The sequence below is a fragment of the Puma concolor genome, chromosome D4 (assembly GCF_028749965.1).
Source record: "Puma concolor isolate L17-30 chromosome D4, mPumCon1.1.hap2, whole genome shotgun sequence".
Classification (NCBI taxonomy): domain Eukaryota; kingdom Metazoa; phylum Chordata; class Mammalia; order Carnivora; family Felidae; genus Puma; species Puma concolor.
This window is the reverse complement of record NC_141679.1, coordinates 92,240,371-92,262,809: the sequence shown is the minus strand read 5'-3', so window position 1 is coordinate 92,262,809 and position 22,439 is coordinate 92,240,371. Positions and strand designations below refer to the sequence as shown.

The 22,439-nt window shown below is 63.9% G+C and overlaps 1 protein-coding gene across 1 annotated transcript in view; it reads right to left on the bottom strand.

The window, feature by feature from the left end:
• The window catches only part of ADAMTSL2 (ADAMTS like 2), a 34,672-nt gene that overhangs the window by 9,686 nt on the left and 2,547 nt on the right, over positions 1 to 22,439 (bottom strand). Inside the window, exons 4-13 of the mRNA XM_086684411.1 lie at positions 22,217 to 22,359; positions 21,465 to 21,540; positions 20,308 to 20,410; positions 19,792 to 19,937; positions 19,531 to 19,654; positions 17,208 to 17,288; positions 14,470 to 14,645; positions 8,428 to 8,776; positions 5,953 to 6,325; positions 1,270 to 1,367 (exon numbers count right to left, since the gene is read on the bottom strand). Coding sequence (XP_086540537.1) covers positions 1,270 to 1,367; positions 5,953 to 6,325; positions 8,428 to 8,776; positions 14,470 to 14,645; positions 17,208 to 17,288; positions 19,531 to 19,654; positions 19,792 to 19,937; positions 20,308 to 20,410; positions 21,465 to 21,540; positions 22,217 to 22,359 — 1,669 coding nt within the window. The remainder of the gene's footprint in view (positions 1 to 1,269; positions 1,368 to 5,952; positions 6,326 to 8,427; positions 8,777 to 14,469; positions 14,646 to 17,207; positions 17,289 to 19,530; positions 19,655 to 19,791; positions 19,938 to 20,307; positions 20,411 to 21,464; positions 21,541 to 22,216; positions 22,360 to 22,439) is intronic.

The window sequence follows — 22,439 nt, the reverse complement described above, 5'->3', positions numbered from 1 at the left end:
CACTCTCGAGACCAGCGGCCTGGCACCTGCGCTTTGGCCGCGACAGCTCACTTCTCCTCTCCCTCCTATCCTTGCGACTGCCGTGGCGGAGGGGCCCGTCCCATCTTACGGGTACGAAAGTGAGGCTCAGACAGACCAAGCAACCTGCCGAGCGCACGTGGCGCGGTGGGCCAGGCGGTGCCACTCCCGCGCTCACCGCACAGCCAGCAAAGCTGGCCTCGTGCCCTCCAAACTCTGCGTGCCCCGAACCCTGCTCAGGAGGGTCTTCAATAGCAGGGGGGCCCCGGCTCCCTAACTGAGAGCGAGTTCCGGGGTGAGCAGGACGTAAGGACCCGGGGTCCGTTCTGAGCCCTGCAGGGCGGGCTCCCCAGCCGCTCCCTCGGGCATCTCCTCAGGTGCCGAGCAGGACTGCAGGAGGCGCGATCAAGCCCAGACTCCCGGCTGCCCAGGGTCCGCCAGGGGTTCGCCTCATCCTCCTCACCAGCCAGAGACGGCAGCGGCCACTTTGGGGGGGGGCAGGGTCAGGGTAGGGGGCATCATGCAGTTTCAGGGGCAGCCCCAGGTGCTGACCAAACCCAAACAAGCTGCTCCGGGCATAGGCAAGGTGGCACTCGGGGTCTCCCCACAACCTTTGCCACAGGGGCTGGTCCAGGGTCTGACATCTGAGCTTGCAGCCGGCCCCAGCGGAGGGAACCCAGGTCCCCGGCGGCTGAAGCCAGCATCCGAAGGTGCGGGTGGCCAGCCCCGTGGGCAGACAGACGTGGGTTCCAATCCCAGCTCGGCACCTACTGACCACTAACCACGTGTGTCTGTCTCTCTGTCTGGGCACCACCGGGGGGGGGGGGTGGGTCTCTGTTCCCCTCTACCTGCCCAGGTCCTAGACAAGGTCCTAGCATCTGTTCCCCTCCTTCGTGGGTCTATTTCCCTTCCTAGGTTGCTGTAAACAAAAGCAAAATCCTCCCCGCTTGAGACGTCGTAGTTTTAACCAAAGGGACGTTCGCTCTCACAAGATACCCTACAAAGAACAGTGAATGGGGGGGGTGGCGGCACCCGCACCCCCCCCCCCGGGTCCTTCCCACGGTCCCACACGCCGTGAGCATGAGGACACCAACCCCTGTGACCTCATGCCACCTCCCGGATCAGGAAACTACTAGACAAGCTCCCTGTGGGCAGTTCGGGGCCCCCGGCGAGTGCGCGGGCCCCGCAGCGGGGCGGGGGGGGGGTGGGGGCGCTGAGCAGGTGGCTCCCACCAGCCGCTGAGATTGGTACCTGTGGTGCAGGTGGCACTGCAGGGCTCGTGGGACGAGAGCTTCCACCGGTACATGTCCGCTGGGCTCACGCCTTGTTTGCGCGCCTTGGGCCTCGTCCTGGAAGGGAGAAGCGGAGAAGGGCACAAGCGCTCACCGAGGGCTGCGGGCACGAGCTCTTGGGGAGCAGCGCGCCTGCCCCTGCCCCGGGGGAGGTCCCCACCATCAGGGTCAGCCCGCCCGCTGTCTAGAGCAGAGGACGGGAGGGGGCATCGCGGGGAGGCACGCTTTAGGACAGAACGGACGTCCGCCTTTCTCCCGCCTGGACGGGCGAGAGTCCGAGGCGGGCACCGGAGGTGCTGAAGGTCCTTCCGGGTGGGGGGTGAGCTCGGGGCCCCCCGGCATTGCCACTGCGCCCTGCACGCACGCACGCCACCTGCTAGCGGGGGCAGGCGACTCCTTCTCTCCGCTCCCCCAGGAGGGACCGCAGACGGCACCTTCTATGCCGAGAACCTGCCAGGACTCCCCTTGAGGCCCCCCTCAGCCCGACTCTGCTTGAACGGGGACACTGGCCATTCAGCCTCCAAGTGTCAAAACAGAAAAGCTCAGCGGCGGACAGGGGAGTGGTTGGTCCCCTCCAGACGCCTCTGCCCAGGTCTGTGATGGCTGCCGGTGCGGGGAAGGCGAGCTGGGCCCGCGCCAGCAACCAGCCATGATTCTCGGCCGGAGCGTGGGCGGCTGAAGCCAACTATTGTTAGGACCGTTTGCTTCTTTGAACCGGTTGGTGTGCTGGGGCCCAGCCTCAGTATCCAACATGCAGGCTGGGTTTGGACTCAGCAGGGGACGAAGGAAGGGGTCCTCCCAGATCCCCAGCCTCTGGTCTGAGATGCAGCCCCTCCCCCTACAACCCGAAGCCCCGCGACCTGCAGACGGGGACATGGGGTGATGGCCTGGCTGATGGGTAACCATTCGAGGCCCCGGCATCCCTCTTGCACCGGACGCCACCCCAGTGCCCGGCGAGGGGCCGGCTGGAGACCACCGGAGCTGACGCCCTTTCACAAGGCTTCCCCGTGGGCTCGTGCGCACGGGTCCCTCTCCGGGGACCTTGTGCCACCTCGGTGGTCGGGCTTAATGAATGCTGCAGGGCATCCACTCCGAAGGGCCTTCCAGTCGATTCCGCGATCCGGACATTGGTTTGGATCCCACTGGGAGCTCGCTCCGCGTCTGGGCTTCACAAGTGGACGAGCTCGGAGGTTTACTTCTGTAGGAACGTTTGTTGCCCCGAAGGTGCAACTTGCTCTAAACCAGGAAATGATCCGCCCACAGCCTTAAGTCCTGAGTCTACTGATGTGGCTACACAACCTAGGGAGCCGGAGATCTGGGAGGGGTGGAGGAAGAGAAAGCAGGGGCCGGGGGGAGCAGGCCATGAGCTGGTGGCCGGTTTCAGGGCCACTCACAGCTGCTGAGCCCCTCACCTGCTGGCTTCTCAACCAGGAGACAGCCCTTCCCTTTCACAGATTTCTGGGGGGAGGGGAAGGTCCCCCTCCCACCTCCTGAAGAAGGAGAAAAAAAAATCTTAAATGCGGTTTCCCCACCCACTCAAGACCTTGTCATCTCAGAGCAAAGGACCCGTAGAAACCCCCAGGGAGCACCCAGCTCCCCTGAGCAAGCCCTCCCAGAAGCCTGATTCAGAAAACACGACTCTTGCTGGTTGGGTCCCCTACCCCCGCCGCCCTCTCGACGACGACGACGACCACGGCTGTCAATTCTCCCCAAGAACAAACAGAGATGAGAAGGTCCCGGCCAGGCCCCACCGGCCAGGCCCCACCGCCCCACCCACGGGGGAACTGCGGTAATTACACGCTCCTCAGCCAGCAGGCCGCGTGACTCATCCTGGACTCGGGAGAGAGCAGCCTGGTTCAAAATAACCCTCCGGGTTTTAAGCACAAAAGGTATTTCTAGAGGGGCTGCCCACACATCACTCTTACACGGGCACACGTCAGGCGCAGCAAAGCCCCTCCTGAAAAACCCTGCTCCTGTTTGCACAACAACGGAATGCCTAACCGTTCTGTGCTTGCAAGTGGCCAGCCCCCCAGGAGAGAAACACCCACAGAGTCGCCCGAACCACCAGCCCCTCGCCCGCCTCCTTGTGGAAGGAAGAGAGTGCCCCTGTGCGCCACACTCAGGGCTCTGGGCCCAGACAACGCGGGCCGGGGAGTCCCTGCCAGGACGGCTCCAAGGGCCCCGGAGAGAGACCCTGCGTCTCTGTGTCTCGCACGCTGGCTCCCAACGTCTGCTTCTGGTGACCGGGGGGCCTCCCTCGATTGTTTGAGGCTGTTCTGAGATGAAAATAACCTTTCCTTTCTGAGCTGCCCCTTTGATTTCGGCCTCTGTCGAGCAGACGCGACTTCCTGTGTTTGGACAACGCGCCGTGCGCGGTGGCTATTTTGGCCTGGTGGTTTCCCCGCGGCCTCCCTCAGCCCTTTATCTCAAAAGACCATCTTTGGTCTCAGCTCTCCAGCATCCTTTGATGGCAGCCGGCTGGAGGCGCCGCCCCGTCACCGCGTCGGGACTTTCCGAGCGCAGACGACCCAGCGTATCGATTTCTGCAGTGGGCCCCAGCGGGGCTGAGGGGTGGGCTACGATTCAGCTGGGGTGGGGCAGGAGAGACTCTTGGAACTGTGGCCTGACGACCTGAAGGTCGTGCCTGATCTGGCCCGGGGGTCCTCGGCTGCCCGGCTGGCAGGCCCTCACTCAGGGACGCGGACGGGGAGTCAGAGACGTGTCTGAGTCACCGGGGAAGTGCAGGGCACAGTCGGGACGGCGCCCCAGGTCTCCCGAGCTCTCTCCAGGCCGCAGGCTGCATTAGAGCAGCAGGGCCTCTGTGTCACCCCCACAGACCCCTTGAGAGGGGGACGCTGAGTGTCAGACCTGCCAGCCGACTTTCTTCAGCCCCTGGGAGGCCCGGCCCCGCCCTGGAGGCTCACTGCACTACTGGGCTTTCCATTGTCGCGTCCTCCCCGGTGCCTCCGTGTGGGATAGACTGTAACCCTCTGGGCACAGCCCGGGAGCTGAAAGCAGCCCAGGTTGGTTAGACGCGGGAACCGGGCTGGGAGCCTCAGTCACCGGCCAGGCCCCGCCGGCAAGTGCTGGCACACTGTGAACCCTGGCCCCCGTGCCCACGAACCCCGCTCTCGGACTCAGACCTGCGCCTCGTAGCGAAGCCTGTCACCCCTCTCAGCCGCTGGGTCCCACGTGCCCCCCAGACCCACACCCTGCAGACTTTCGGGCCCCTGGTCAGGTGAGCAGACAGCCCTGGGGAGAGAAGAGCGGCCACAGAAGCTTCCAGAGCTTTACTCCGTCCAAATTTGCGCACAAGAATTCCACCCAGAGCCTGTCAAAGGTAACCAGATGTGCCCCGTGAGCCCGATGCCCGGCTGTCCCTGCAGCTGGGGGGGGAGGGGGCCTCAGAAGAGAGCCTGAGAAAAGGGGCGGGCACTTTCGTGGGCTGTGGGGGGCCCGCCTCGCTGCTCTCGTCCCCTGGGCGAGGGTGAGAGGGTCACCCCGACCGCATCACATTATGAGTGGACCCCCAGGGTCCCAAGGACACCCACCTCTGCATCCTCAGCCCTGGCCAGGGCTCCGTTCGTGTTGGTGTCTAAAGTCAAGGGGTTTGGGTTGGTCTTCAGAAAACAAAAGCAAACCCACTGAGTCCTTCCCTCCTCCGGCCCCCACCCACCTCGGGTGGCTGCTGAGCCCGGCTCGCTCTACTTGAAGCAGCCTCACTGCCCCCTGAGCCTCTGGGGAACGGTGCAGGGACACTCCGGGGTGGCCATGATCAGCCTAAGGGACCTGTCACCAGGGACTGTCTCCTGGTAGGGGTGGTGGCAGGACCGGGGCCACCCTGCTCCCAGCCGCTAACCCAGGGTCAGACATGACCGTCCAGATGTCCCCAGGGAACTGCCTAGGCGTCCCCAACTGTTATTGTCCAGCTGTCCCCGGGTGTAACTGTCCAGGCGTCCCCAGCTATCATTGTCCAGGTGTGGCTGACAAGGTGTCCCCAGGTGTGACTGTCCAGGCATCCCCAGGTGCATCCCAGGCTCTGGGGGCCTGGCCCAGGTAGACAGACTCTCACTGGACCCGTCCCAGAGGCAGCACCAGCCCCCGAAGCAGAAGGCCTCATTCCCAGTGCCTGGCTCCGGGGTCTGGCCCCTGGCTGAGGACCCCACGGGACCCCTCCCCATCTCCTCTCGGGCTGCAGTGAAGGTTGGTGCCGAGCCACCCCACATTCCGGGAGCTGCCCAACGGCCACGTGTGCGACGACCGTCCAGACGGAGAAGCCAGGCCTTCGGGCTCCGTGACCCTCTCTGAGTCCCCGTAACTGCCCTGACCCTAAGGGCGGTTGTGACGGGTGTTCCCGTGCTTACGGGTGCCTAGCCCGAGCTTGGCCCACAGTGAGCACTCACAATTGTCGGCCTCCCCCTCCCCCGGAAGCGGCGTCACGGCCGCACGTGGGCACTCGGCACCGCTGTAACCCGTGGGCCAAACTTGCGGGAAAGACTCGCTACAACCCAGGCCTCTGCCCTGCTCGGATCCAGGGGTCAGGAAGCCCGGCCACGAGTGACTGTCTCCCGTTTGCCCCCGGGGTGTGACCTCACTTGCCAGGACCCGCCCCGGCTTCCCCGACAGCAGAGCAAGGACCTACCTGGCCTTGTGAGTTCTGTTCCCGGCCACGGCGGGGAGGCTGGCACTGGCGTTGGGGAACGGGGCCTCGGAGGAGGTGTTAGTCACTCTGTCACTGCTCAGCTCCAGGTAGGACCCATTGAGCAGGTAAGTGCCGGCTCCCTCGCTGTCCTCATAGTCCACGTAGAGGCTGTCAGCCGGGGAGCTCCTCGGGGCGCCCTGCACAAAGATGCTGTTGCCAGTGTCATTGAAGGGGAGCTCCCTGGAGTCGGAGCTGGTGCCCAGGAGCCGGTCGGAGATGGCATTGGCAGAGAGGAGCTGCTGAGAGGGGAGATGCGCGTCCACCTCTGGGTCATCCTTGTCCCCCGCGAGAGCCGTCCCGGTGGCATTGCCGTCTACGAGGGAGACAGGTGGCTCACTCTCAAGTGCTCCCTTGTGTGGGCGCAAGGGCCGCCCGTGGGGGCGGGGTGGGGGGGCCAGTGGGGCTCGCAGCAAACACCTGAACCGAGAGGCTCCCGGAGGCAGTGAGAGCACACAGATCACCAAGCGGAGGTGTGCGAGCCGGCCTGCACAGCCTCTCGTAGGGGAACCTGCAGTGGATGAAACAGGGTCCCCCTCGGGGCGCCCGGGGGGCTCTGGCGGTCAAGCGTCGACTCTTGGTTTCGGCTCAGGTCACGAGCTCACGGTTTGTGAGTTTGAGCCCCGTGTCGGGCTCTGTGCCGATGGCGTGGAGCCTGCTTGGGATTCTCTCTCCCTCTCTCTCTCTGCCCCTCCCCTGCTCGCTCTCTATCCTCCCCCCACCCAAATATATAAATAAATTGGGTCCTCCTCAAAATTCGCACCTGCCCTGAACCTCAGAACGTGAGCTTATTTGAAACGGGACCCTCACAAAAGTGGCTAAGGATGTAGACACGGGTCATCACGGATCTAGGGTAGGCCCTGTTTCCAATGGCTGCTGTCCTTAGAAGAAGAGAAGACACACACGCGCAGAGAAGGCGTGTGACCACGGAGGCAGAGGCCGGAGGGACACGGCCCCGAGCGCAGGAGCGCCTGAGGCCTGCAGAAACGGGGAGAGGCGAGAAGGACCGCCCCCACCCCCTGGAGCCTCCAGAGCGAGTGTCGGACCTGCTGACACCTTGGTTTTGGACTTCTGGCCTCCAGAACTGGGAGAGAATGAATTTCTATTTGTCGTGAGCCCCCCGGTTTGGGGTGATTTGTTACAGCTGTCCTGGGGGATTTATACAACCTCGAAAATGTCTTCTACTAGAAGGTTCTCAGGGTCTCAAAAACTGGAGTGCCTGCCCAGGCAGTCCTGGTGACCGGTGCACGGCCCTCAGGAACACGTCCAAACTGCAGGTATGGATCTCGGGGACCCCGATGCACACTTGCATCTCGGGGACCCTGACGCACCCCTGCATCTCGGGGACCCTGACGCACCCCTGCATCTCAGGGACACTGACGCACCTCTGCATCTCAGGGACACTGACGCACCTCTGCATCTCGGGGATGCTGACGCACCCCTGCATCTCGGGGACCCTGACGCACCCCTGCATCTCGGGGATGCTGATGCACCCCTGCATCTCGGGGACCCTGACGCACCCCTGTATCTCGGGGACCCTGATGCACCCCTGCATCTCGGGGACGCTGACGCACCCCTGCATCTCGGGGACCCTGACGCACCCCTGCATCTCTGGGGACCCTCACGCTCCCCTGCATCTCAGGGACCCTCACGCACCCCTGCATCTCTGGGGACCCTGACACACCCCTGCATCTTGGGACCCTCACACACCCCTGTATCTCTGGGGACCCTCACGCACCCCTGCATCTCTGGGGACCCTGACACACCCCTGCATCTTGGGACCCTCACACACTCCTGTATCTCTGGGGATCCTCACGCACCCCTGCAACTCGGGGACCCTCACGAATCCCTACATCTCTGGCCACACCTCCTGCTGCCTCCCTGAAATCTGCCTGCCAGGCTGTCGGCCCTGAGCGGCTCTCTCTCACCCCACCCTCTCCCACAGCCTCACCCAGCTACTCCTCACTGGTTCCCAAACCCTCAGGTCAGGGGCCACACTCTCTGAGAACTCAGGGTCCGCCCGTGCCCCCTCACTGGCCGGTCGTCCCCCTCCAGAGCTCTTGCCACACTGTGGCGTGCCGTCTGCCTCTACCAAATGAGCAAGCACACGGGCTCTGAGGACAGACTGTCCCGGGTCTGACCCGCAGCTCAACTGTGGATGTGGGAAAGCCCAGCCTCCACCTAAGCCTCAGCCCCCCCCACCCCCCAACATCTGTCAAGTGGGGACACCCGTATCCCCCTGGAAGAACGGATGGAAAGCAGGGCATGTGCGAAGGGGCCCGTGCTGTGCCTGTCCCAGGAGAGCCGCGAGTAGGAGCCTCTCATCGGCCTCGTCTGCCGGCCGCGGGGGCCCAAAGACCCTCTGCCCAAGGCCCCCTCCCTGGGAAGCCCCTGCCTGATCCCGGCCCTCCTGGTTACCTCGGAAGCCCTTGCCTCTGGGGGGTCCCTCGCAGGCCCTGCCGCTGGCCTGCTCGCACACCTCGTTGGTCTCCCGGCCCTTGCTCAGACCCAGCTCGATCCCCGGGCCCAGGTGGCCGAACAGCCGGTTGTCCAGGCCCAGCCGCTCCGAGGAGGCCTGGCCGTAGAAAGAGCTGTTGTGCCGCAGGAAGCCTAGGAGCGCGGCCCCGTCCAGCTCCTGGCTCTCCGCGCTCTCCGAGGTGGGCTCTGAGAAGCTGTAGTAGACGGGCTGTGTGCGGTGGGCATGCGGCGGCTGCAGCAGCGTGTACTCGAAGGTGATGGAGGGGCTCCTGCCGTTCTGGTTCCACACCTGGGGAGGAGGAGAAGCGGGACCTCACCCCTTCCGCACAAGCCGGGAGCGGCTCGGGGCTCGTGGGCCACGAGCCCCCAGAGGAGAGCTGCACTCCGGTCCCGGGCCACCAGAAGCAGCCCCGGCTGCGGCCCACAGCCAAGCCCTTCCCGGGGACGCGCCCTCGACTGAAGGACGGTGCCCCTGCCCGCGCTGGGCTGCTCCCCAAGGGCAGCCGGCCTCCAGAGCCCCGCGAACAGGGGCGCACGCCCAGGGCGGGGCAGAGGGAGCTGTCCACTCGAGGCGTGGGCCGGGAAGGGTGCCCCGAGCACACAGGATGCTCTAAGTAATAAAGCCGACTAAAACCCCATCTGCACTTTATTCCCACCCCGGGTGTAGCTCTGAGAGAAAGCGCCAGTGCACCCCCCAGGGTGGTTCCTGGAAGCTTGGAGAAAGTGAGGCCAGCACTAAGTGGAGAATAAAGGCATAGCAGGTAGTGGGAGTGTGGGAGCGGAGGGAAAGGCTGGAAAATTCGCCAGGTGACCGTTTCCTGCAGGAGCCCCCTGCAGGACATCCTGTTCACCGGCGTGAAAAGAAATTGGCCAGCGAGAAGGCACTGACTTCACTTCGAGGGACACCGTTGAGTGACCGCAGCCCAGGGCGGATGCCAGGAGATGCTGTGATAGAACCAGACTCCCCACGATCATCAGAATAAGGGAGGCCGACGTGGTGGCCGGGAGCCCTGACCCACAGAGACGTCTGCACGCGGCGGATAGGACAAAGGACTCCCGGACAAATAAGTGGGACCAGAAAAGGGGCTTCTCAACATGTAAGATCAGAACTTATCAAGGGTGGATATTCAGGGGGCGGAGGACAGCTGCCCCAGAAAAGTCACAGCCCTATCCCATTTCCTGGGCCAGCGTTTGGACCCAGAATCCACTGAATGATGGAACGGCCAGGTCCCCAGGACAAAGGACCCCCCACAAGCGTATATGGTAATGATTCTCCCAGTTCTTCCCCCAAAGAGCCTACAGCCGTTGACTTGGTTAACTGTTTGCTGGAGAAACGGACAGACATTTGGGAACCAGGGTCCAAGTTGTCATTGTTTATCAGGGACCCAAAGCATCATCATCGCCCCCTGTTAGCGTGAGAGCTTGTGGGTGACAAACAAGTGTGGCCCAGGTCTGGCTCACAGTGCGCCCAGCGTGGCTCACCTTGGGTCCAAGGCTTACCCAGTTCCCAAGTCCATTGCTGGTAGTCGGCTCCTTAGCCTGTAGGGTATGCGCTACCATCGCAGGGAAAGCTCAGCGGAAGCCCGTGACCCCAACCCCTGACCCCCATGCCCATGCGCATCCAAGAGAGTAAATCCAAAACAGGATCGCATCCCGGGGAAACTACAGAGATCAGAGCCACTCCTAATGTTGCCGGAGGATGCGAGGTGGTGGTCCCCGTGTGCCCCGCTTCACTCAACGGTTTGGCGCCCATGAAAACAAGACAGATCCGGGAGGATGACGGGGAGCCCTTCCAAACCCAGCCAAGCGGGAGCCTCAGATGCAGCTCCCGGAGCAGATTAACATGACCTCAAGTCGATCACCTGTGGCCACCAACGTGGCAACCACCTTCTCTTCCACCCCCGTGGGGAGGAGGAAGTGGTGTTCGCTCACCTGGAACGGACAAGAGTATACACGTGCGGGTTTGTACCCGGGGCCGTGCTAACTGCCCCATTCCTCGACGTCATACAGTACAGGGGGGTCTGGACCGTTCTACAGAACATCACACGGGCCCTCTACGTTGGTGACATCATGTCTACCAGGCCAGCTGAACAGGAAGTGATGCGGGAGGCCTTGGAAAGCCTACGGATTCCAGAAGACCTTACACGAGCCCTGGGGAGATCCAGTGCCCCACCGCCATCGGCGAACGCTTCAGGGTCAGTGGCCTAGGGCATGCCAGGACATGCCCTTGAAAGCAGAGGGCAGAGGATCGCATCGCGTTCCCTCCCTTATGAAGGAGAATTCTGGACATAGCATGGCACGTATCCGGAAATGTGGATCCAATCCACATACCGGGTAAAAGCTGCCACCTTTCAGTGGGGGTCCTGCGGAGAAGGGGCTCTACAGTCGGTCCAGGCTGCGGGACAAACGGCCTGCCACTTGGGCCATAACACCCAGCTGGTTCTATCGCGGCGGGGAACGATGTCACACGGGGTTCCTGGCAAGCCTTGATAGGAAGAGGATCACGCAGTCCTCCAGCGTTCTGGAGCAAAGCCATGCCACCCACGACAAATATCACATCATTTCGAAAAGAGCTTGTGACATGCTACCAGGCCCTATAGAGACGGAACCCTTTGACCACGGGACATCGAGTGACTCACGCAGCCAGAGCCGAACTCCACCGAGTGACACAGCCGGGAGTTACGCAGCCACCCGTCGTAAGATGGAAATGTCACATCCAGGATTAGGCACCATCAGAGCAGAGGACAAGACCGCCGGCTCGGCAGGTGACTGAGACTCTCATCACCCGAGGCCCCTGCCCTGACATCTCTCAGCTCACAACGACAGGTGCACGGGGTACCGTTAGGGTGAAGTCTGAGAGGAGAGAAAGGGCCAAACTTGATTCAGAGACAGGTCGGCTTGGCACGGGGCGGGGGAGGGCGGTACAAGCAGAAAATGGGATCTGTTTCACTGGAGCCCCGTTCAGGGGTGGCTTCAAAAACACTGCACTGAGGGAAACTCCTCCCGGGGGGCTCTACGGGGCGCGTGTGGGATCATCTAATCTGTAGGAAAAGCACAGCAGCCCGAGGGGAGAATACACACTGCCTCGTGGGCAATGTACATGGTTTGGGTGGCGGCTCAGGATCCTGGGTGGAAAGGGCTTTGAGAGGGGGCGAGGAGGTCTGGAGGAGACACGTGGGGATGGGTCCACGCCATAGGCAGAAGATGGGAGTCGCCGTGTCCCTCGTTAATGCGCCCCTGGGAGCATCCCCCCATGGGAGGGACACCGGACACCAGGTTATAGGTGAAATGGCCTTGCCAGGTGACACAGGCCAGCCTCTGCCATCAGTCCCCCCACTGATGGCACCACAGGTGCGTGACGGGGATAGCCACGGTGGCAAGGATGGGCACCATGCGTGGCCCCAAGGGCAAGGGCGGTCACTCACCAAGCCCCCCAGCACCGACAGAGACTGACATGCGGCACCGTGCCTCGAGGGGCCGTCAGCTCTTTGACGGCCAGCGGGCTACGTTAGACGCCCTTCTGTCCTAGCAGGGAAGTGACCGCGAGGTTGCCTTTCCTGACCACAGCGCCTCCGGCCCCCAAACCCAAGGGCTCCCAGAGCATTTGATCCGCTGAGGCAGGATGGCACGTGACACCGCATCGGACAAAGGGACCCATGTCACAGCAAAGGAGGTGCCTCGGCAGGCACCTGACCGTCAGATGCACAGGCTGCGTCACCCAGACGCTGCGGCCTGATGCGACCGCGCACGCTGAGGCCACGGTGCCACGTAGAGAGGGCAGGACCCTGCGAGGATGAGGGGCCGGGGTGCCCTCCACGACGCAGTATACAAGGAATCGCCCCGACACGGTGGACACGCGTCCCCACCGGGCAGACAGCGTGGGCCCGGGAAGCACAAAATGGAAGTCGCCTCTGCAATCGTTCCCAGTGACCCAGTGGGCATTTGGGGTTTCTAGTCCCTGCGGCTTAGGGTCTGCAGGTCTACAGGTCCTGATGCAGGGAAACACTTCCACAAACGGGAAGCTGTGACCGCCACCTGGGCCATCTGGCACCCTGTGCGCAGAGAGCAGCCGGAGAGGAGTGGCCGCCCCAGCAGGGGGATTGACCCTGACCACCAAGGCCGGGTCGGGATGCTTCAACCCTAGGGGCAGAGAATATATCTGGTTCCCTGCTGCCCCACTGGGGCTCCTCCTGGTATCGCCCTGCCCGTGGCAACGGGACAAGGGCAGGGATGGAAAAGGGCCCCAAAACCAGGAGCCCAGACCCCTCGGGTAGGAGGGACAGGGACACCTGGCCAGGTGAGCCACCTAGACTAGCAGAGGAGAATGCAGAGTGGGTAGTGCAGGAGGCAAGTGATGTGATTGGCTGGCAGCCCAGGCTAGCTGCCGGTCACCTCGCCAGCCTTCCCGGGGAGGAAGCCAGCCAGAATTCTAGAGGAGTCCTTCCTGCCAAGCATTCCACCCAGCAAATGGGTACCAGCGGGCACAGCGGCGAGCCCCCGGGCCCCACCCTTCAGTGAGCTGCCTGGAGTGTGCTGGGGACAGTTCATAGCGAGCCCTGCCCCCAGGAACGTCCCTCGGCCAAAGAGAGCCGCCTCTCCCGAGGCCACGCCCATCCCCGTGGCTTCCAGCAACTGGGCCACGCCTCTCCGCCTCACGTCCAGGGGACTCGAGGGGCCACTGCGACCCCAGAGCCCCCGCTGGGATCAACTGAGGCTCTGACCACACCGGCAGCACGGCTCAACATCTCCCTCTGTCCAGGCCTGTCCCCCTCACCCCCTCACGGCCACTGCTCCTGTCACCACACCCTAAACCCCGCCGCTCACAGACCCTTCCTGGGATCCTGACCTGCAACACAGCTCCTGCGGGCAGGCAGGGAAGCCAGGCAGCCGGCCGGCCTGCCTCAGGGGTAGCTCCAGGGGCAGGCGAAGAAATACGTGGCCCCCATTAGATTCTGGGGCCATCCAGGGACGCTCTGCAGCCAGGAAGCAGTGTGGGGAGGTGGCGGGGGGGGGGGCACCGCGATTGGAGACCCCTCTGGCAGGGCACTTAGACACACAACCGGCTCCAGCACCAGGCCGACCCGGGCCCCAAGGCCGGCCGCACCACCAACAGGTCCGTGATGGCAAGTCAGTAATCTCTGTGTGCCCAGGTTTCTTGTCTACAAAGTGAGGATCTAAACGCCCACCACGGTGGGATCCAGAAATCATGCCAGGTCGGGCGGGTAGGCTCTGGCCCCGCCGTACCCCTCAGCTTCCACGAACACCCGCAGACCTTGAAAAACACCAGAACTGCCCACCTGGGCGTCACCTGTTTCCAGGGACGAGTCCTTGTACATTTCCTCGACGCCGGGCCACCAAGCAACGACACTTGTTTCTAGACGCTAGCCATGGGAACGCTCCCAGGGAGCTGAGCAGAGCAGGTCCAAACTCTCCCGCCCTCTCCTCGCCCCTGTGCTGTGCCCCCAGAAACCGTGAGCATCCGGGGAGGTAGCGGGGGGGGGGGGGCCACAGGCACTGCCTGGGCCCCCCAGCACTGAGGACCTGGCAGAGAGGCCACAGTGCCGATGCGGCCGGGGCAGGGAAGTACGCGGGGGGGTACCAACCCCCAACTATGGAGTGGGGGAGGGAGCCTGCGTCCCCGTCTACTTCCTGTCCTTAGCAACCCCGCAGATCGTGATGACTGCAGTCCACCGGGGCGCTAACGGCCGTGGCAAGTGAATGAATGAATGAGTGAATGAATAAATGGTTACTTGGGTGAGGGCTGAGACAGTGGGTGGCTGGGTGAGCGAGGGGACGGGCAAACGAAGCAACGCATTAATGAGCAGATAGAGGCTAAGGACAGGAATCAAACCCCGAGCGGATGGGTGCCCAAGGAGTGACGGAGCACGACCCTCGCCACGCCGGGCGGGGACGCTGCCTCGTGCACACACACCCTGGGGCCACGGCACGGCGTTGGCGGCCCGAAGCCCGCGGCTCACGCACCATGACGTTCAGGCCCTGGTTGGTGGGCCCCTGTGCCACTATGTACTCGATGCCGGTCTCGTAGACGTCCATGGGCCGCCGGTATTTGACCACGGTGCCCGCGATGTTGAAGTTCTTGGGGCTGTCCACCTTGAAGTTGCCGTTGAAGAAGTAGAAGCCGGCTTCATCCGCGAGAGCTAAAGGAGCACAGGGCAGAGCCACCTGGTCACATGAGCTGGACAGCTGGACGAGCCACAGGGAGGACGGGGCGGCGGGCGGGGTGTGGGGGCGGACAGGGAGTGGCCAGTATCACTCACTCAGGCACCTGTGGCCAGCTCACCCCCGCGACCCTCCCCGAATACCCCGAAGACAGGACACGTCCTCTCGTGGGGGAGTCGGAAGCTCCGACCGTGTCCAGCATGTGGCCCTGGCCAGCGAATGCTAAGGAGAGGTGAGTGCGCTTTCCCATCAGGAGGTGGAGGTGGCTGGCCCGGGGCCCATTTGGTGTCTCTGGTCACCTCTAAAGAGGCCAGAGTCTGCGAGGTGATGAGTAGCATAGACTAAGTGGCCAAGTGGACCAGGAGGTCAGCGCCCGGGGAAGGCATGCTCTGGACAGCAGGCACTGGCCGGCTCAGGGCAGGGCCATCAGCCCGGCCCTGCTGAGAACTCACTTTGTGACCCTGGGTGAGTAATCCCTGCCCAGCTTCCCACCTTGGGAAGGGAGGGGACCATACATGGGGAGGGGACCTCCATGCCCCTCCAGGGTCCACACTGAGCTTTGTGACCCTGGGTGAGTAATCCCCGCCCAGCTTCCCACCTGAAAGGAGGGGACCACACATGGGGAGGGGACCTCCATGCCCCTCCAGGGTCTACACTGAGCGACACTGCAGCCCTGGCCTGCCTGGCCCAGAACGCTGTCCCACCAGCGCCGGCAGGCCCTTCCAGACCACCCCAAGCTGGCCAGCGCCATGCCGACACCGGGAGCCATGACGTTCTGTGGCCCGTGCTGCCGTGACCAGGCTGGCCTTTTACCCCATCAGTCCATTCTCCCAGGCGTGGCTGAGGGCAGCCCCGGGCACATTCTCAGTCGCCCTCTCATTGAGACGGGGTGTGGGTGGACACTTGGAACAGAGGACCTCAGAAGGACAGCCACTCCCAGGGCCTGACCCAAGCCTGATGACGCCCAGACAGCAGGAACGTGCGTGCAGCCCTCAGCAGCCCGTCTCCTGCCAACCCCGGAGGCCGGGACAACTCTCCAGAGCTGGGGTGATTTTTCAGGGCAGCTGGCCCTTCCCTGGGGCTGCGGAGGGCTCGCAGGGTGCTCGGGGCCTCGGGCCCAGGGGATGGGAGTGAGGAGGCAGGCTCCACATGGTGGGGGACAGCGTGTCTTTCAGAGGGTGTCCTCTGAGCCGGTTCCGGAAGCTGGCCGGAGGGAGGGGAAGGGTTCAGTTTCCAGAGCTCCTGATGCAATCCGAGCAGGGGGGGCCATCCGTTTATTATCAGGCAGACGCAGCAAGCAAGACTCGTCTGCTGGAAAAATACCCTGGACGCAGCGACGTCAGAAAATACCGTGAGTGAGGATCCAAGCTGCGCCTCCTGGGGCGCGTGCCGGCCCGGCCTCCAGGTACGTGCATAGGGTTAAATCCCGGCCGGCATCCAAAGCCTGTTTCCTGACAGTAATGACCTTCCTTCCTGCCGCTCTGCCTCTGCTCCGAGGCTGCCCTTGCTGTTTCCACGCGGCTGTTTCAAGAGCCATTTCTCTGCAGCCAGCTCTGAGGACACCGTGTTTCCTGGCCTCGCCGCCCTCCCAGCGGGGGACAGAGCCACCGGCCTGGCAGAGGCCTGGCTCCCGAACTCGGGTGGTGGGGCCGGGGGCCTGGAGTGTGCAGAACTGCCGGTGTGGGGGCCGAGGACCCAGGTTCCACCGCGGGGACCTTTAGCAGAGTCCCCACCCGCAGCGTCCCCCGAGAAGGGCGGGTTTCACCCAGCCGTCCTGGCTCTCCCACGCTGCCCTGAGACACGGGCGTCGGGACCAGCTCCCCTGCCCGGGGCCCCCCCCCCCCCGCCCGCCCCCACCCAGGGCAAGGCCACGTGCAGAGCAGCTAAGTGGTGTCAGCACCCACCCACCTGAGCCAGAAGGGCCTCGGGCTGCGCCCCGGGGGGCACAGTCAGGGCAGGCTGTCAGGACAACGCTCCAACTACAGAGGCAGCCTTTCCAGAAACTGCCATCAGCTCGGGGCCTCACTTATGCAAATAAGCCCAGAATCCTCACGTCGTCGAAGGCCCCCGACCGACCAAGGTCCAGCTGCCCCGCACAGACCATCCAGGGGCGAGAACCTCCACCAGGGAGCCGCCAGGCCCGAGTCTGAGTCTCGCTTCTGCTTCGTGCGGCTGAAGGCCTCCAGCCGGGCCACCTCCGTGCTCTGGATCTACCTCAACCTACTCGCCTCCTGAGTCTCATCCTTGTGCCCTGGGGGAGGGGCGGTCAGAGATCCCACCTCCAGCACCTCCAGCTTTGGCCTGGGCCAGGCTCTCCGGGGACGGGAAGTCACTACGTGTTGTCACGTGTGGGGGTGGGGTCAGCTTCCCTACGAGCCCCCCCTCCGACACACACGTCCACACACAGCCAGGTCAAGTTCTGGCTTCTGGGGCCTGACTCTCCTGCAGGACGGATCCAGGGGCAAGAATCCACCCATACGTGTGGCCCCACACACACCCACAAGTCCACACGAGGCAGCACCCAGGCCCTGCACGCGTACCTAGGACATCGGCAGACTTCTTCCGCTCCACAATCTGAATGTCTCGGGCACCGGCCGGGATGTGGGTCACCAGAGAGTAACCTGGGGGACATCAGATGACAGTGAGCCGCGGGCCGGAAAGTCACCACCCTCCTGTGCTCTCGGTGGGGGAGGGGTGCTAAGGGCAGCCCCACCCTCAACAGCTGCACCCGGGCCCAGACACGAGTCCAAGGCCCTGCAGACACGCACTGTGCCACCCCGGGGACGGGCTCAGGTTCACCCAGGTTCCACGACCCTCTCCTACAAAGGCCCTGCCCCAGCCCCTCTGGAGGGACACCGTGGGCCACAGGGACCTTAAATCTGCTTGGGGTCAAACAGACTTGGGTCCTACTCTGCCACATGTCACCAAGATGATTCTGAAAAAAGTCACTGGAGCTCTTGGGCCTCAGTTTCCTCATCTGCACACAGGGATGATGGCTCCCACTCTGCGTCATGTGGGAAGATCTCTGCATAGCACAGGGCCTGGCCCCAAGGGCATAGTCACTCTTACTATTTTAAAGGCCCGTGTTGGCCCAGCACCATGTTGGGTACCTGTACCGTGACTATGCCCTTGGGGCCAGGCCCTGTGCTATGCAGAGATCTTCCCACAGTTTCCTCATCTGCACACAGGGATGATGGCTCCCACTCTGCGTCATGTGGGTGACAAGTGGACTCCCCTCGCCCCCCTTTGCAGGCGCCCAAAGGCCCCGAGCCAGAGTGCGCTGAGTGGCTCCTTGGGGGGCAGAGCGGGAAGCTCTGGTCTGCAGTGTAAACCGCGCCCCACCCCCACCCCCGCCCCAGCCCGTCTCAGGCTCCCCGAGGGCTGGGCCGGGCGCAGGCAGAGCAGGGGAGAGGCACACACTAGCCCGCCTCACCTCCCTCGACAGCGTCTCCCCTACACGCCCATAATACACACAGCGGTGAAGTGAACAGGAAATGATGATTGGGCTTAATTGCCATTTATTCAAACGTGGGTTTAAATACGTTCATTTTTAAATTAGCAACCGGCTCACAAGATTCCTGCGCATCTAATAACGGCTCTTGCACGGCCCAGGGCCGTCGGCGTGGTTAGGGCGCTCGCATTTATCAGGGGAGACTGTGGGTCAGCGCTTAGGACCACAGGCCCAGGAGCCAGGCTGTCTGGGTTCAGACCCCGCTCTGCCACTCCCGGCTGTGTGACCTCAGACTAGTGTCTTCACCCCTCTCTGCCTGTTCCCGCGCCCGTGGCACCCGTCCAGGACCTGCCTCGTAATGTGCGAGGCACGAACGCCTCGGCCCGGGCACAGGAAGGACTAGGTGGATGTCGCGGGGTTGGAAGCGTCAGCCCCAGGCCCCCACACCGGGAGTCCACGGGACACGGCCCTTAGGTGCTCAGAGACACGCACTGCCATCTACACGTCCCGGGATCTGGCAAGGAGCAGCCTCTCCCTGTCACGCTGGCTGTGGGTCCTTCAGACACGTGTCCGGCTGCTCTGCCCTGGGCCCTCCATTTCAGACCCTCCCTGCGGTCTTCATCCAGCCCCTCCTCAGCCCAACAGACCCATCCCCGGGCCCCTCGTCTAAGCCCTAACGTTAGCTCTGAAATTATCCCTCCTGTGTGGGGTGGACACGGTCAGGGTCCCCGACAGCCGGGTCCACGGAGGCTCCAACTAGTCCGGACCTGCCCAGCCTCACTAGGGAACCTTGAGCAGGCAACTCCCATGCAGGCCTCGGTTTCCCCATCTGCTAAGTGGGTTTCCAGCGCCCTGCTTTTCCCAGTCTGAAGGCTGTGATAACCCAGGTTGACCCCACAAGCATTTGGAGAGACCCAGAAATGCAGTCAGTGTAGTACTGAGTGCTAAAGTGACACCGTTGCAAAGTACAAAGTCCTGTCACAGGCAGAGACTCCCCAAATCCCCACCTGTCCTCCACCCCTCCCCCCGCCAGCCCCTGCAGAGCCAGGCCTAAAGGGGCATCCTGGGTGACCCACCAGCCACTGCCCAAGGGAAGGGAGGGGCCTTGTGCCTCGGTTTCCCCCTTTTGGGTGCTGCCGCAGAGGCCAAACACGATCCCCCAGGCGAGGGTGCACTCAGGCACCCAGTATTCAGTAGGCAGTCAACAAAGAGCGGCTCAGTATCCCCAGCCAGAGGGGGCCTTCCGGAGCACCTGGCCGGCCCGCCTGGGCACAGCAGGGACGTTCAGGTGGCCGAGAGCGAGGGAGAGGAGCTCACGAGGAGGCACCCAAGGCCGGAGACAGCGCGCAGCGGGCCCGGACGGGGAGGGGCGAGGCGCGGGGGGGGGGGGGGGGGGGGGGGGGGGCTCTTACCGAGGTGGGCGTTCCCTTTGCGGTAGTTGCCTGTCACGTGGGTGCAGCTGCTACCGTCCCCCTGGCAGACGCCGCACTTGTCCAGCGTGTGGGTGGAGAAGAGCACCCCGTCACAGCCGATGGGCTGCAGGAAGGGAGGCGGAGAGGGCCGCTGGGAGGGCGCTGCGACCCGGGCCCCCGGGGCCGCCACTGCCACAGGAGGACAGGCGGGGCGGTCAGCGCAGTGAGACCAGTGGTACTTTTGCTACAATGTTTAACAACCTCACATTTTCCAGACACGCAAACCCCTCGCAGGTCGGTGAGCTTGCAGGACGTGCCGTCGCGGGCCGGGACCATGAGCTGCCGCTGACCGTCCACGGTGGTGCAGTGCAGGTCGCACGGCTTGCTGGAGATGTGGACGTAGTCGTCTGACGGGGAGACGGAGGGTCTCAGGGTGGGGGGGTGGGGGGGGATTCAGGAACTTCCTGTCCCTCCCGCCGAGACCCGCCTTAGCTCCTCCCACCCATTGCGCGAACGGAAGAACTGAGGCCGGGAGAGCGGAAGGGACGGATCCCCCTACGGACGGTCCCGGGCGGCCCGGCACCTGCTCCGTGAGTGAGAGAGGCCGACTCCTCTTCACGGTGGCCTGTGACCTGACCCCTCCCGCCAGGCCTCACCGTCCACCTGCCCACCCCGGGCCAGGGTGTCCCCTCCCCACCGTCCCCAGAAGGGAGCCGTCGGGTGTGGAGGGGCCGCCCTCGCACTCTGCTCCCCACTGGGCAGCCCAGGGCCTGGTACCGGGGTACAGGGGTTTCCACTGGTGCGTCCGCCCGTCGTACACGCGGGAGTTGAAGGAGATGCATTGCTCCTCCCGGAAGCTCCTCCCGTCCGGCGGACACTCCTGCGGAGCGAGCGAGAGAGCAAGAGAGAGAGAGAGGAGGCTCCAGGAGGAACTCGGCCCGACAAAGGCATTTTTGTCCCGGCTGAGCAGGAAGTGGCTGCGGCCGGGCTGGGGTGGCCTCTCGTTCTCCCTCAGTCCCACTCGCTTTCTGGAAGGAGCAGGGGGCAACCGAAAGGGCTGCTGCCTTCCCTCAAATGCCTACATGCCCTGGCCCTCCTGGTGCTCCGGGCAGGGTCCTTCCACGTCCCCGCCACCCCAGCCTCCTCCCCAGAGGCACTGGGGCGCGGAAGGGGCACCCGGCCTCGGCTGTGCTGGCACTGTCCCCCACTCGCCTGTGGCCCCAGGGCAGAGGGGGGAGGCCTGGGGGTGGGGGGCAGCCGGTCACGCCGGAGAGTAAGTGGGTCTCCCTCCGGAGGAGCTCACAAGCGTCCAGCAGGGGAGCAGACCAGCGATGCCAACACAGGAGCTGTGGCCACCCGCCTCCCTTCAGGCCCTAACTCCTCGAGCGTGCACATACCCAGAGACGCTCACGGGGACGCAAAGACCCCTATGGCTTGCTGTCTTTCTACCCCACACCTGTTCTGGGTGGTGGCGGGGGGGGGGGGGGGGGGGGGGGGGGAGGGGAGTTCAGGTCCAGACTGGTTTGGCCCCATTGAAGGGCACCCAGAGGCTGAGGCAGAGTCAGCATCTCCTGTGCCCCCTGGGGAGCTGCAGTGAGACTTCTCACGGCTGGGGACGGGACACCTGGTGACTGTCGGTCTCCCAGCAAGCACCTGGCACAGGACTTGTGAGCAGCCTGAGATCTGCACGTTAGAGGCCGCACGTGAGCCCCCGCCCCCAGCAGAAGCCAGTCCTCACCCCTGCACATGCACAGCACAGATGTGATCCGAGGCGTAAAGGGGGCTCTGAGCCCAGGACCCCTCAACCCTCCTTCTCTTCAACCGGAAGTAAGGGCAGACCCGGCGCAGAGTGCCTGGAGGGTCTGGGGGGCCACCTGAGACCGGCCTAAGGAGCTTGGGGGTAGGGCTGCGGTCCTGCCCAGGCGGGGCCTCACCTGCAGTCTGCACAGTTGGTACCTCTTGGACGTGCCCGTGCAGGTCCTGTTCCCCGCGCCCGTGACCGACGTCCTCCTGGAGGGAAGACCCGGGTTCTGAGCTGGGGGCTGGGGGCCGCGGGCTGCGGGCACCGACCGTGCCCCTGCTCCAGACGGCCTCTGGGCTGGGCCCCGGAAGCCCCCCCCAATTCCTCTGGCCCCCCACGACTCCACCGCAGCCCAAGGGAGGGAAGATACCCAATTCACCTCTGCACCCCCGGCATAGAGCCCAGGGTTGTACACAGAACTGATAATAATACCAAGAACGTTTACTCCGTACCACTCCATACGTGAGGAAACTGATGTTCAGAGAGATGAAGCGACTTGCCCAAGGTCACACAGCAAGGACGTAGCAGAAGCAAAGATTTGAACCCAGGCCCGCCCGATGGTAACCACTATATCCTATGTTTTTTCCCGTGTGAATTCGACTCGGGTCTTCAGAAAAGAAGGACCAGGAAAGACCTCGCCCCTCGTTGAAAAAAATCCCAAGAAACAGACCATGCCTTCTCACGAAAGGGCTGTCTGTCCCCAGAGCCCCGGGGCAGGGTGAACCCCAGGACACGGTCGCCCAGGACCCGTCGGGAGCCTCGGCCCCGACAGGCCAGCAAAAAGGCTCACTCACCTGGCCTGTGCCGCCTCCACCTGAAGACCCCTCCCGGCCTGAGCCCCCACCCACCTGTCACCCGCTGCCCACCCCCGTGCTAGTCCCACACCTCTGCTGCAGACAGTGCCGCTCCTGGGACGTCACGCCGGCCCCACAGCTGCGGGAGCATGCCGTCCACTTGGTCCACTCTCCCCACCAGTAGGCAGTGGCGTCCGAGCCCCCCTCCAGGCTGTTGGACGTCGGGCTGTGGTCCTGGGCGAGAGTCCCCATGGAAGGTTAGAAGACGCTGGAACGGGACTGGCCCGCCGTCCCTTGCTGTGGTCAGCAGCACA